The 15,722-nt window shown below is 35.6% G+C and overlaps 3 protein-coding genes across 5 annotated transcripts; 1 reads left to right on the top strand and 2 right to left on the bottom strand.

Annotated features, from left to right (window-relative positions):
* Window positions 1-550: 550 nt before the first annotated feature.
* LOC128168156 (F-box/LRR-repeat protein 15-like) lies at window positions 551-4,568 on the bottom strand. 3 transcript variants are annotated; one of them, XM_052834268.1, is made up of 5 exons: window positions 4,432-4,568; window positions 3,256-3,394; window positions 2,289-2,840; window positions 2,058-2,189; window positions 551-1,725 (listed from the first exon to the last, which is right to left on the bottom strand). In XM_052834268.1, the coding sequence occupies exons 2-5, from the start codon at window positions 3,306-3,308 to the stop codon at window positions 1,518-1,520; spliced, it is 945 nt and encodes a 314-aa protein (XP_052690228.1). In that variant the 5' UTR covers window positions 3,309-3,394; window positions 4,432-4,568; the 3' UTR covers window positions 551-1,517. The 3 variants fall into 3 exon arrangements, with proteins under 3 accessions (XP_052690228.1, XP_052690229.1, XP_052690230.1); XM_052834269.1 differs by having other exon boundaries at window positions 4,436-4,533; XM_052834270.1 differs by having other exon boundaries at window positions 1,583-1,980.
* Window positions 4,569-6,660: 2,092 nt separating this feature from the next.
* LOC128166756 (uncharacterized) lies at window positions 6,661-10,146 on the top strand. Its single transcript, XM_052832114.1, has 3 exons — window positions 6,661-7,040; window positions 8,726-8,875; window positions 9,203-10,146. The coding sequence occupies exons 1-3, from the start codon at window positions 6,752-6,754 to the stop codon at window positions 9,517-9,519; spliced, it is 756 nt and encodes a 251-aa protein (XP_052688074.1). The 5' UTR covers window positions 6,661-6,751; the 3' UTR covers window positions 9,520-10,146.
* A 2,043-nt stretch (window positions 10,147-12,189) lies between these two features.
* Window positions 12,190-15,722, bottom strand: LOC128167976 (uncharacterized). The gene is made up of 3 exons (XM_052834010.1): window positions 15,088-15,722; window positions 13,867-14,016; window positions 12,190-13,115 (listed from the first exon to the last, which is right to left on the bottom strand). Exons 1-3 carry the CDS (start codon window positions 15,305-15,307, stop codon window positions 12,634-12,636), a joined length of 852 nt encoding a protein of 283 aa, XP_052689970.1. The 5' UTR covers window positions 15,308-15,722; the 3' UTR covers window positions 12,190-12,633.

Here is a 15,722-nt window from a genome sequence, read left to right as displayed (position 1 = left end):
ATGGCTTTTTATATACTTATTTAACTTGACGTGATAACTTACTAACACAATACATTGTATCTTTATTATATATTATATAAAAACTTGCAATTATTTATTATAATTATCTTTCAATTAATTTTTATCCCTATCAATCTGGTGCAATCAGAGCAATCAACTAAGATGTATTATTCCAAGACAGTTACTATACCCACAAAAATTTTTGGTTGTTCAAAGTTATGTTTTGTTTCTCAGAAAAACGAACATTTTACATTCTTACATTTTATATTTAATTAACATTCTACCAGCACGAAGGAAATATCCTACTATAAAATGGAAATCAAGTAAAATGTGCCACACTTTCGTGCATGAAGTATATAACTGAATGTTTCATTGTGTTTTAAGTGATGCAAAAGATAAACAACTTCAACTGTACAGAATCAAATTATTAAATGAAGTTACAAATTCCAAGTGCACTTGCAAAATTTTCATTCATCAATTGCAGTACCAAAATGGATACCTTGTTTTCCTCTAATATAAAATAATGTACAATAATGTTCAAGAGATGAAGTAGTAGTTTTCCTCTTTAATATTTGCACATGTACAATACATGTATGTTGTAATCCACTTTAAATTTGAAATAAAATCCAATATGTTAAAAGTAAAGTTACAACAGTTTGATACTGTTTACATGTAATATTGACATCAATTTTCTTAAATATCCAGATGGAGCTTGAATTTAAAAATTCTGAACAATATATCCAAATAAAATTTTATACCCGATCTACTTGCAAAATCTGAAAGCTAAAGCAGCTAGCTTTATAAACCAATGCTTATAGGAATTGAACAAACCATCTGCATAATAATAATGATTTTTAAGTTCATGTAAAAGTTGTCCTACCTAGTAATTCTTTGTAAATACCGTAAATATTGTAGGAAATCAGCATTTTGCATATCTTGCTTATCCACTTTTTCACCAAAAAAGTTCCATTTTTCCATTTTCTAAGGATTCACTTACAACCTTATCTCAAAAGAGTCCTCTATCGATTCAGCATTTCAAACATTACACTAACAACATATAAAACGCTTTCATGTACCAAAACTCTTAATGTACATCAGCAACTAAGTCTTGATGAAATCATTCAACATCGAAACTCAATATCTAAGCACCTTAAAAAAGAACACGATCATAAATGATGTCAAATATCTCAATAAAAGAATCAATGAAAATGTTCAAAATATTTTGAAATTGTAAGCAATAAAACAAATATCCATCAATTAACAATCTATTTTTTATAGCTTCACAATTCATGTAGCTTCACAATTCAATATACAGGATATTTTTCGCCCCATACAAGTTTTGCCCATCAGAATTGTAAAAAATTCCACTTTGTGACTTTGGTTTAAATTTGCTCAAACTTGTTTTAAAATTAAAGAGTTTTTAATTAGACTTATTTTTAATTTAACCACTAGTCAATAAGTCTTTAGAGCAAAAAATTTAATGGGGGTAAAAATTTCCCTTTTTTAAAATTAGAATTTTATTTCCTGAAAAGCCCAATCATATTGAATTCTCTGCACCTAAGCAGTTTACTCCTGTTTTTTAACCAACCAAATCCCAGTTTAGATGGTTGTGGTCGATCAATTCTGACACCCTGCATTCGTAGAACAAGCAGGGCCGTTTCTGTAATGTCCTTACATTCACGCACCTCTAACGCTCTCAGATTTCTGCTGCGTTCAGCAAGACTCCTATAGAATATAAAAACTGAAGTATTAAGCAAATGCTTAAAAAAATCAGAACTTTAAGGTGTCAGAGGGGTCTATATTTGCACATTGAGTCTCCTGGATCGATGTCGGAGCCCTGCTAGTCCTCGGGGAGGCTGGGGTGGACGGACATCAATTTTCACTCCTCTGTTTCTGAGTTTATACAGACTGTTTTCAGTAATATCTCTACATTCACGAGCCTCTAAAGCTTTCAGATTTGTGGCATATTCTGCTAGAATCCTATAGAATATAAAAACTTTAATATTACTCTTCACACTGATAGCCAGCTGCTGTTAGTGTATTGAAAATGTACTTGCCTGATGGAGTCATCAGAAAGCCGCCAACACCCTCTGATGTTTAGATGTCGCATTGAAGTGGCTTCTCTGGCCAAAATTGACATGGCATAATCGGTGAGTCCATAGATTTTGGCCAAGGACAGATATTGCAACCTGAATTTAAACAACCCAAATACATTGTACTGCATTATATCTCATTTCGTTTTTAAAGTCATACACTTTAAATCAGAAACAAAGTATGAATGTCCCTACTTCTTGCACTGCATGGCAAGAAGTGTGATGGCCTCGTCAGTGATTCCCCAGCATCCTGTTAGGTCCAGGCTCTCTATGTTGACACAATGAAAGGCGAGAACTGTCAGTCCCTCCACGCTGACCCAATGACAGTCGGTCAAACAGACCGTTCTGACGTTCTTACAATTAACTCCTAACACCTGGAGAGAGCTGTTGGTTACAAAGGAACAGTTGGAGATGTCCAGTCGCTGCAGCTTTTGATTTTGTTTCAGGACAGGAATCAGTACAGGGTCAGTAAGCCAGTCCTTGGAGTTCCTCAGCACTAGATCATGGAGACCTGTGTTGTTTTTTGTCATTATGGACAGTGCCCCTGCCGTCATTTTGTTTGCAATGCGACATGTGTTCACAGTCCTACTGATGCTGAAATAAAGTGTCATCATCTCCAGGCACTGCTTGGAGACTCTCCTCATTTGGAACTTGGTTTGAAGAGGAAGACAAGGCATGATGTACTTGAAAATCACATCCTCCCAAGGAATTTCTAGAAATGTCAGCTCCTCTTCCTCATGCTTCTCCCTGACATAAGTTCAAATATGAGATTTAGATTTAATCTTAAAACATGTATAATAAATCAATCTATTATAAATACTAGTATCACATTATTTCAATGACAGTAATGTTTTAGTTTCTAATTAATAAAGAATGGTGTACTTGCTACATGGCCCAAAGTAAATAGCTCAATTTTACAGTAACAAATTGGTAGATAAATTACCAAGAATTAATGGGTCAATGTTTTATTCTATGCAGCCGATCAGATAAAATATCATTATTGGTGGATATATAAAGTACATTAACAGAATTCCCACTTTCCATCATGGCATGCAACTCTGATGCTACAACCCATAGAGGTCCATGATAACAAAATCAGAAGAAAGCATCAGAGGGGTAAAAAATTAGGCCTAGCCAGAAACTACACTTGAGAAGTACTTACGATGCATCATCTGTGTCCTCGCTCACTCCATTAGTTGATGCTGCCTCTTCCATATTAATGCTCAATTAATACAAAAAACCAAGCCTGCGCCAGGTATTTTGAATGTTTGTCATCTCATCTTGACGTTCTTTTTGGTGACCTAAAATGAAAATGTACTTTCTTTTCAAGTTTTCTTTTAAATCAGTAGTTTGTCTGACTAACATTTTTTTTACAGTTTTGATACAGGTATATATGCCTACATGTACATAATTACAATGAGCAAATCACGTTGTCCTAGGTTCTTTTTTTTAATGATTTAAAAAAGAAATTATACCTATTAGTGATTTACGATTAAAATCTATATAAAATAAATGACAAAGTGTCCAAGATTTCTTCATTCATGATTGAATTTATAACTATTTTCAATCTTACAAGAGAGGGCCTGTCAATGGAAAAATCTTGGTTCCTGAAATTTATTTTTCATTTTTGTAAATAAGTATTTTTTGATCTGAGGTAATTATATATGAACAATAAAAACCATATAATTTAAAATAAAGTTTTCTGCAAAAACATTTTGGGAGAGTATAGTCTGTGTGACAGTCTGATCGGTTCAATATCGGCGCCAGATAGCTCGGTGGGTAGAGCACCTGACTTGTGATTCAAGGAACCCGGGTTTGAATCCCGGTCTTGTCTGTCAGCATTTCTCCCATCCCATCACATTTAAGAATTAGACAGGCATAGTCTACATCAACCCATTACATTTGCATTACTCTGACATGAAAATAAACAGTTCTTTTGTAGATAACCGATTGAGGAAAAATTGAGATATATGCATAAATATATTAGAAATAATTTATTATCTACAGAGAGAGCAACACCGGGGCTCTAGACTAATGCTTATATCAAGGACACTTCTATTGGGCAAATTTTTATACTTGTACGTATTATGACAGGCATTTAGCTCTGTTTCACCCTAGTTATAAAGAAAGTCATAAAGTAAACATTGCTTAGTATTGTTTCAGCAGCAATGATTTAATTACACAAAATTTGAAAAAAATATGACGATGTAATCAGCTGGTTATGTATAGGTCAAGATAGTGCCGACATAATCCGAGTCGGAATAGCATATTAAAGACAAATATCATATGACAAGCTACTGAACATAACTGAACTTAAAAATCTACTATTATACCATACCTACAGCACCAACGACAGTCGCTCAATTTTAAGAATTTAAGCTTTGTTCAAGTTGTTGATCAACTGACGTCTCCAAACTAGCAGAGTCCGGTTGACTGACGAAATGCCGAGCCCGATCCTATAAAAATTGAAAAATAATACAAGATCAAAAATTAGCATAAATATTTTTTGTAAAGTAGACACCACAATTACAAATAAAACGTAAAAGATTTTTGCTAATATACACATATATACCTTCCGATAAAACAAATGCATGACGATGTATTTCATTTTATAGTAAATTAACTCAACGCAAATTGAATAGATGTGGCTAAATCAACAACTCGGACGACACATGAACAAACAAATTCAAGTTTGTGCAAGGTGTGACAACAATGACTGAAGGATCGAAGTTACGTTTGAAATATATATGGGGTGTATAGAGGGCCAGGTGCTTCGCGGTGTAATCCCTGCCCCCCCCCCCCCCTTTTATTTTTTTTTTTTTTTTTGGGGGGGGGGTTAGCTATTAAAGTTTTTTAATAAAGTGGTTGCTAAAATAATAAAATAAAAATTTTCAGTCCAGGGAAAATTCATTCGAATATTTGTCATTAGATAAACTTTAATACAAGGAGTAATTTTATGTTATTTAATTTAGTGTATCTCGGCTGAAAAAAACTATATATATTAGAAGTAAAGGATTATAAACAGCCATGCGGGGATATAGAGGTGGGTGACCCCCCCCCCCCCCCACCCCCACCCCCGGTTAAAAATTAGAATTAATTAAATTCACATAGTAAAAACTCTCGATCATCCCTCGAACCCCCACCCCACCCCATGGGAAAAAATCTTGTTCCGCGCATGTAAGCCCTCTGGTATACCCCCCCCCCCCCCCCAAAAAAAAATTAATATAACATCCTTATGTTGAATGCCTCAAGTGGTTCTTATATGATCAAAAATTGATTTATAGAAATTAAAAGATCACACACTGTTTAGAAAATACCATAATTCATTATCAGAGATTGAAATTTAAAATATATACTGCATATATAATAGCAATGCATGGTATCAAGAGAACATTAAACATTCAATAAAAAGTAGGGAAATCACAATAAAGTTCTTAAAAAATCTTCCCAGGAAATTTATGTTTTGTAGGGGTTACCTCTCCTTAAAATACAAAGATATTTTTTTCTGTCAAAGAATAATGAATACCACTTCAATCATTTCTTATAAATTATGAAAATGACCAAAAAAAATGAAACAAGGTTTATCAAGTATATATCATAATTAATTCAATTTCCTGTCACACTGAAGACTAAGTTGCAGAACATAGCTTCGCGGGAAGTTTGAGTTGACGGACAGTGGAAACTCCACAGACGGTCAACCTTTTCCCGTGGCGGCATGCTCTGCAGCCATCTGAAGACTAAGAGTATTAAAGAAACTTTTAGTAGTTAATGTTTGTTTTTAACATGAACCTGTATTTCATAAACTGACAGTTCTGTGAGCTATTGCAACACTTTGCAGTCCTCAAGCGCATTCATCTTGTGCATTGTGAAAAAAACCCTATTTTCAAGTGATTAAAACAATTCTCTGAGGAGCTTCAAAACGTCACTAAATCATCTTCAGGGAATTATTTTCAGGACCTAAGAATTTTTTTAAAAAAGTTATATCTCTTATCAGAGTATTTATGAACCTTAAATGAAAATTCCTGTCGGTTATTTAGTAAAATACACTGTTTTGGGGATATGCAAATTTTTCAGGACCGCATGTCCTATTGTTATTTATTTAAGTGAGTTCCTGAGGAAACTCATTTTTTATAGGATTTGGATAAAGATAAAAAATATTGCTTTAAAACTATTTTTTACAATAGTCAAACGATTGAACAAGCTCCTGTATTGCAGAAATAAAAGAAACGTTTCATTTCCTTATATGGGGGGGGGGGGGGGTTAAGATCCAACGAACAATACAAATTAAGCTAAAATATACAAAAATCAAGGTAACTTAGCCGACTGTTTGGTAATTTGAAAAATGGTTTCAGGGTCGAGAGTCGTTGAAAGTTAGAAATTAAATCAACATGACCTATCAAATTTAATCACTCACTGATGGTTGATAGACTCACAATCACTGAATGATTTTTCAGACTAGCGAGTAAAATTCACATTTATCTTCAATATCTCTTTACTTTAAATAACGCTCCAATGCTATTAGCCAATGAAATACACGCAAGAAGTAAAGAGTGCTCAGAACAATCACTTCACATGTTCGGGGCCCCTTAGCACCTAACGTATCAGTTGTATGAGCGGTCAGTGTGTTCGAGTGAGGTGTCAACCCCGTAGCAAAAAAAATGGATAGAGGTCTAAACCTTATGCACGTAATTATTCTGGGTTTTGCCATTCTATCGCTAATATTCCTAATTTCTGGGTTCGCCACACGGGGATGGATCATATATGAGATGACGATCGCTACCACCCCGGGCGAAGTGCCTTACCACGACTGGCAACAACACCCCGAACACAAGGCCAACCTCAAATTCAGCATCACGTTTGGTCTCTGGAAAGGCAAAGCATGCGTGATGTCAAAATGTACAGACCTCTCCTACTCACAGACTGCGGGAATTATATTCTACGATAAAGGTAAGACGGGTGATATGAGCTGATAATTATATGCGTTGGTGCTTGAAACATTGTCAACAAGAAAACCGAGAGACACGGTTGTTTGTTATTTTGATTTGTCTTTGATAAACGCTGATCAAAAACTTTATCTTACAACTAGTCATTGCATTAAAAAAAAAATACTTTAAAGTTGAGTTTTTTTTTAAATTGGCGCGTTTTAGGATTTAAAAAAAATTTCTTTTATTTTAAAACATATAAAAGATAAATAAGTTTCCTGGGCATAACATAATAAAAAGATCATATAATTCGAGATAATACATGTAAAAAAAAATAATAAATCATGAAACTATTTTAAACGACTACACAAGAAAACAAAAAGCTCATGGCCCACACCGATCACCTGAGCGAGGTATACATGTATCAACAATTACTGCAAAAACGGGGGATGGGGGTGAAAAACAAAGAAATGGGTGGGGCTAACAGGTTCCTCAGATTCCCGTGAATGACACAGTATTAGGAATATAAAGCCTTGTGTACGTATTTAAGAGATCACGTGATTGTGACTATTTTTACCTCGCGTCCAAGCAAAGACTAGTTAATCATGCTCTTCAGCAGTTTTTCACGAACAGTCCTGCAATGCAACTGAATTCATAGGAATTCAATTCAATTAGTAACATGTTTGTTATAGTTAAAATTCATTAGTTGCCAGGAACATTTTAATGTTAACCAGATCAATCAATTGTATTCATTTACTGTTTACACAATAAACGACTTTTTCATTGAATATCACAATATGAGCTACCATTTCTTCTGCTGGAAAAATAACGCGAGTCTTAGCAAGGGGATACTGAAGTGATTCATATATTTTAACTTGAAATAATTTGTTTGGGACAATTGCATACATATATAGACGTATAAACACAATTGATGGTTGCTAAACACATAGAACGGGAGTGCAGTATGCGAACATAGCAAAAACTGAAGGTGGTATGGGATACTTGCCGATAAAATTACATTATAATCAAAATATTTTCACGGTTTAGAATTTTCAAAGTTATCAATACGAGTATTTGACCAACTGATCGAACTCGATCGTGACATAAAGATTCGTGGTTAACGCTCTAACACATTATGCTACGCTGTTATAGGGTACAGTTTTGGGAAAGACCAAAATATTCCATAGGAGGTACATCACAATATAGAGGTGTCCCGTGCCACCCTAAAAGAAGTCACAGTTAAAGTGAATAGCGACAGAAATGTTGAGAGATAACAGCTTCATGTGTTTGTCTTTGTCTATCTGATGCAATACACCGTGACATATGCTGTTTTATTACAAGTACTTAAAAAATTATGATTTAAACATGTACGACGCTAGTACTGCAGTAAATAATGAACAGGTCGATCAGAATGGATGTAACTGATAACACGGTATGCAATCAATTTCTTAATCGTAATATGGAAAAAATGGAACTGTTCCGTGAATACAGAATGGAAAAAAATGAATGCTAATAAGCCTAAAGTAGTTTTATACTAAAAGTTATTTTCGAGATTAATCGAAATTATCTTGGCAGAATTAGAGAAGTCGAATATGTTTAATGTGTATGTGTGTGTGGGGGGGGGGGGGGGAGGGGGGGGATTGCTATTGACGGGTAGGCCTGTCTCAATAGATGATGCCTTATACTACCTGTTATTGCATTCTGTTGCAGTGGCCCACGAGTTCCCATGGACTCGCTACAAGGTGGTGGGGACCTTCTCTCTGATCCTGGGAATTCTGTCCATGTTCTTTACCTTGGCTCACGTCAGAACCAACAACTGTCCGTCTGGAGTCGTTACCTTGATAACGTGGACCTCAACAGGTGCGTGTAAAATATATGTCATATCGGTCACAATTCTCATTATCAGAAAAAATGGTAGGTTAATTTTTTTTATCAATTCTATGTGTTTGATTAGATATAGGATATTTTTTTATTATGAGAAAAACATATAACGTCAGGTGCCTGTGGATTGGACCTGAATAACTAATAGTATGCGAGAAACGGTAATATAAATGTAGTTGAAATTGTTCAAATTAGGTATAGAGGTACAACAATGTATAATGCAGTATTTTACTTAAAATATATATCATTTCTGAAACCCATTTATTGACAAATTAATTCTTGATAGAATTGTGTATTTTGCTGCAGGCGGACTATTCTTCTACATGGTTGGGAAGTTTGCAAAAGTGACGGAGAATATGAACTCGGAGTTTACGGTCTTCCATTACAAGTACGCAGACGCCAACATCGACACGGACACTCCTTACTCGGTGGTGCTGATTGGCCTGGGATGTCTCGCCGCCTTCACCACCGCATTCATGGTGCTCGTCAACGTCATATGCTGCGGACAGGGTAAAAGTCGCCGCGTCCTGCGGTTCGGTCGCACCGCCGCCACCATGTCAGCGTTGTCTGGTACTGCGGCGCCCACTACCACCACGTCAGCGACGTCCATCTTGCGGTTTTGAATTTGTCAGTGTCAGTGTCAATGTTCAAACTAGGTCACATCTTGTACAGAGAGTGCGACGTTATTTCCATTGTTTGAAATCTTCGACATCCATTTATTTTTTGGACATATTCCGGAACCTGGCTTTACTTTCTTACGGCGCTGACTGATATCAGATATATCCTAAACATTTGTTAGTGTAAAAGCTTGTACATACTAATTTATCAATGTTCCGTATTTATTTATTGATGCTATTCGACATTTTCTACAGATTGACATGTATCATGACATTATTGATCTATGAATGACGACATATTGACGTTATTCATTGTATATATATAGTTGGCGTTTTCCATGGCAGTGACATGAACAGTTCGGCATTAAAAATAATAGTTCGGTTAATTTTTTTTGTATGAATTGTTAGTTATTCGACAATGTTTATCAGATACCAAAAGGAATGAGTTTTAAAGTTGTTTATAGAAGAAGAAATCTCGTTCCATAGTCCCTGGTCATTTTCTCCCAGAAGTTATTTTTGTAGCACACAGAGAAAAATAATGACTCAGATTGACAGCAACCTGCATTTCCTGATAAAAAAAAAACTTATTCCGATTGGAATATCATGTACAAAATAAAATCACACGAATTCTAAGTTCGGCTGTTTTATTATTGATTCCTTGGTGCTAGCTACAGTAAATCTGTTACTTTAATTTTGATAATTTGGATTGGGAGCGGTTTGATTTTAGTCGTTATTAGAGGTTCAATTTTGAATATAAGATTTTGCTATTTCAATTAAATTTCTTTTTGATATATGATTATCTAGTACATTTTTTATATGAAAGCTACAAGTCTATTTAAAAAAATTATATTTAGCTTTGAAAGACATTATTAATAGCAAGATCATGCAAACAAATTGCATGGCAACAAGATTATATTACATGTTGACAGTTATGTAGCATGTCCATATTGGTACTGGTATGTTGCAAGTGGGCACAATCTGGAGAAAAGCAAGTTTCAGAGAATAAAAACAGTTTCTAGTTTCAATAGAAAACCAGCATCCGGACGGTGATGGATGGACAGTGAAGACTCGGTATCGTGTAAAACATATTCAATTTACATCCATTAAACTGGGGTTATTCCTCTTTGCTTGCTTGAGTGAACTAGCTTGGGGTAAAATTAACTGTAGATGACCAATACCTTTGATGACCAAGCATTATGTACGATGTTAAATTCAACGACATCATAGGCTAATAAGCAATGGGACGGGGGGGGGGGGGGGCACATGTATTATCATAACGATGTACCACACGTTATATGTCATTGATATTTAGAATATATGAGATTACAGAGCAAATATCCGCAGCATTTGACTTTACAATTAGCTTAAATTAATTATCTATGGTATAAGAGGTATGAGGCAAATATGACCAAGGAATGTATTACTAAGGGATAATTTCTCTAGAGATGCAATGGGCTTGAGTTCTCTAGAGATACACTAACAAAGCGATGGGGAAAACTTCTCGTTATTTTTTGTATGGCTTCTTCATTCGAATTCGAATTTGATAACTGTAATGTTTAAATGGATTGTCTACAACCCGAATCAGGGCGTAAATGTTGTGTTGTATTTTGAAACAAGTCAAAATAGTAAATTCTTTAAAAATCTCTAGTGTCACATATGTAAAAAAAAAATGCAATTGGAATCAATAATATCTATAAAATAAATGTGCTTGCCATCCATTCTCTTGGGATAGGGTTACAATGCGCTTTGTGTCAACTATCTAGTTCCGATTGAAGTGCATTGGTCACACATGTTATGTAACAATACACTAGTTTCTTTGTTTTCGTGAATTGATTTACATAAGCATACTGTGTATTTTGCAAGATTATAGACCAAAATGTACTACGAACAGAAGTTATTTTCCTCGTCTTTAAGTAGAGCCCTATAAGTGCTTTTTCATCAAGTAAATAGTCATGGTTAACGCGGGAATTCTTTGCTGTTTTGTACACAGCAGACGACTTCCGACCGAGGTCAGAGGCAAAATTAATCAAAGTACTGAAGAACTGACGGGAGTTGATTTTGTGGATGTGTATTTATTTTAAAATCAATGTTATGTTATTTTGCATGACAAGTACATGTAGTTTTTTCTAATTTGAATTACGCACATTTTTATAATATGAATTTTTGGACTTTTTCGACAAGAATGTCGAGAAACCCCCATATGAATCATGTTAAATAATATTTAAAGATATAATTAATTAAATCAAACTATGTATCAGTAATAGAAATATTTCTCGAAAATTGTATGGATCCAAGCAATATTAAACTCTAGTCTCGTTCAACCAAACGCTCGGCTGACACCGTAAATCTCCGACAAGGATTTACGGAGACAGTCCAGTGTCGAGTTGAACGAGACTATGTTGAACTCTGGCGTGGGAATACATACGACTACAAAAAATATTTAAATTGTTCGTACCATTTAAAATCTGACTATTTTTAAAGTATTTATAAATATGTTTCCTTGAAAAACAATGCTTAAGCATACATTACATCGAATTTATCAATTATTTTCAAGAACTAAGTCTTGTCAGCAGCAATGATTTGTGCCGAGGTCCAAACACTGTTTCACTTTTGGTTTGTCTGAGTAACTGCATAGGAGAGTTGATTAAAATCAACTCCCAAAAATCAACATGTACACGTACTTTGTTTCGTTTAATGGCATTTTACATATTTCATTTATACAAATACCAAGCACTAAAAATGTAGAAATCAAAGAAAACATAATTAAAAATGAAAAGAATCCGTAATGATACGACAAAATGTAATGAAAAGGACGGCTGAAAAAAAAAACGTCAGATGAAATGGCTGTTGAAATGTATTCCATGAATAGCACCATTTGTAAATATTGCAACAATATGTACACGATTACATTTAAATGCGATTACATTTAAATGCGTATACATGTAATAAGCAAAAACAATGTACATATGTGTCATTTTCACAATGTCAACAATTAAAGCATCATCACTTCTTTATTTTCCTTTAAGATCACCGAATAGCAATTTCATAAACTAACACGGGACTGAGTGAAAGACATTGAACTTGGAATATCTTACGTTTGCGTGTATTTACACTCGGAATTCAATATGGCGGATTGTTGGGGAACTTGTAAGGAATAATATCTGCAGGGAAGATAGGTGATGTATTGTCCATAATGATCGGGGACTTGGACATTTTGGAAATACTTGTATTCTCCTTGAACTCCATGGTCAGACTGTTTAAAGAATTCACTTCCTGGTGATTGGCAAACGAGATGTCCAGCGAGTGAACGCTGGAATGTAAGGAACTGGACTGCAAGGTGCCCGTGTTACCCAGCATCGTCATGCTGCTATGGCAACTACGCTGTTCATAAAACTGACGGGTCTTCCTCTTTTGTCGTCTTTCTTTTTTTATGTTTGTAACATTATTGTGAATTCTAAACGAGATTACCACCGCCAGGAATATTGGCATGGTTCCTGCCACTGCCGATACTACAAGGGACCAGGGGCCATCTAAATCCTGGTTACGTCTAAGGCGCACGTTGTCTGCGCAGGCTTTACCCACCGCAATCCACGTCAAGATAGCTGAAACAGAGAACAATAAGTGAAACGGCAATGGACAAACTGCCAAAAACACTTCACTATCATTATCGAACTAAATGAAGGGGGAAGTCGCTCGCTGTGTGTGAAATAATAAATGTCTTAGTTTATAAATAAACACATGCAACAAGTGAAATAACTGAAGAATAGATGCACCTTTCAACATTCACAGACAAAAAAACCCAGTAAATTCTATTTACCCGTTGCTCTGAATATACGAAAAGAACGGTGGTTTACTTTATGAAATGTAAATATACTTTTCAATCTGTATGCCCTAAAAATGCTGACTTTGGAATCTTACAACAAAAAGAATTCCTGCAACACAAAGAACGAGGATCTTGTAAAGGGTCTCTACACAATCTTTTAAAAGCCGTACAAATAAGGGTAGATAAACAGTCGAAGAATGATCTGTCGAGATTATAGGAACTATGATTATATCAAATTCCAGGCATATTTCAGTATTAAATTTCATAATCAGTTTGTGTACAAAGGTACGAATTAAAAAATAAGATTTTAATCAATTAAGGAATTTAAATGAAGGTTAATATTGCAATAGGATTAGTTCGCCCCGACCGTTGTGGTTACGAAGCCATATCTCACGTACTATAGAAAAGAGATTTCATGATAAAATGTAACTAAATTGTGTAATATATGATACCAGCGACAAAGATCACAGAAAAATAATCTTCTTCTCAAAAGAATTAAACTGTCATGGACGTTTATAAGATTGACGTACCTGATATTACGTAAAGCGTCACCGTGAGGGCGCCCGTGATGGTGGACTGCACCGTGTTCACCCGGGGGTTGTACAAAATGAGGAACACAGTGGCCAGCATACAGATCAGTGTCCCAAACAGCGTCAGCAGTCCGTACTCCAGGCGCGCACCTGTAAAACGTCACAAAGACGTCAATCAAATCATCACCCAGCATGGCTGTCAACACCCGTATCATTGGTTCTGAACATGCATTACATATACAGAACAGAACCCTACATGCACTCCTTCTGGTAAAAAATTATTCCAGACGTTAACTTATAAGACGTGTTATGCAGGAAGGGGGGTGTTGTCTAGAAAGTACTGTTTGATAGCGAGTTTCTTAATAAATTATTTTAAAGGATAGTTTTTCTGAAAAAATGAAAACTTACACACTACCCCTTTATTTCAGCGTGTGTATATCTGTTGGACTGTATTTGTATGAGGTGGATACTTTGTGCGAATATAAATTAATCTACAAGAGATGAGAGAACTTCAACAGAAACGAAGGAGTTTCTTCTTACTTTTCGGTCATAACTTTTCTATAAAACTGCATTTTAAAGTCTATAGGAGTGGTCAAAAGGCAAGGAAACAAATACATTGTAGATCGTAACGCGTTTAAAATGACATCAGAGAACTTCAATTATAGTCAACAGATAACTCCTCCATATATATAACAGTCAGTATCACACCTTAACTTTCAGTGACTCGATACCTGGATCAGAAGATGACATCAATAAATACTTCTAATCATAAAGCGATAAAAGTAATCTGGTAAAGTTGTAGTAAAATTCATAATGGATACGCCTGTCTTCTTTGACAAGATGTATATGATTTGGGCTGATGTCGGACCGTAAAACCATCATCTGACACGCGTGGTCTACTCGACCCATGGCCCCTCTCATGCCGAAATGGTGACATATCTCATAAAACCACTTCATACCGTACAGACATAACAATGACTCAGTCGCCTTTTTTCTTATTGTTTTGAGAAAGATGAGAGACAAACATATACATACCACTTTATAAATACTTCATAAACACTTTAAAATAGACGACATTTAGGGAATAAAGGAAGACATGAACTTGTGACCAGGATTTCCAAACGACAAATGTATTAAATATGAGAGAGAGAGAGAGAGAGAAAGAGAGAGAGAGAGAGAGAGAGAGAGAGAGAGAGAGAGAGAGAGAGAGATGTTACTTACTTCCTAAGGTTGATTCCGAAGCCAAAAGAAGACTCCGACAGAGAGATAGTCCAGACGACACATCACAGGACAGCGAGTACCACAGTCCGTTCACTAGTCGACTGTCAGGGGTGACCAGCACCACCCACCAGGGGGTCACCATTCCCGTGATCAGTCCCAGGGACGTGAACACCCCAAGGACCACCAGGATCTTTCTCCTAATGTAACAAAGCACAGTCATTCTGGCCGATCCATGAACATTCTTCTTCTATGTTGTTATTGTACTGTACTAAATATATATCATAAACTGTCAACACTCTCTTAGCGCTGGCATTCCCTCGCTATGTAATTACAGGTGTGACGGCATGGGAACCTACAGGTAAATGTGTTCCAGCGGTGAAAAACGATTTGTTCCCTGAACAAGTTGAACTGAATGAATGAAATACACAAACATGTGCTCCGAGAAGATCACACTGAGGTTATTTCCGGTCCCCTTTCGTGGATGTTTAAACGTCGAGCTCAAATGATAAGCACGCCTTTCTTCTCTTTAAATCTGTGTGTAACTTTCTACCCCACTTGACAGACGGCTGTGTCAACTCTGTTGGGTCGACAGGAAGTTTAATTCACATTAAGGACTATTTTTAAGGGATGACTGA

Source organism: Crassostrea angulata, chromosome 10 (assembly GCF_025612915.1).
Source record: "Crassostrea angulata isolate pt1a10 chromosome 10, ASM2561291v2, whole genome shotgun sequence".
Classification (NCBI taxonomy): domain Eukaryota; kingdom Metazoa; phylum Mollusca; class Bivalvia; order Ostreida; family Ostreidae; genus Magallana; species Magallana angulata.
The sequence above is the reverse complement of the archived record's forward strand: the minus strand, read 5'-3'. Positions and strand labels throughout refer to the sequence as shown.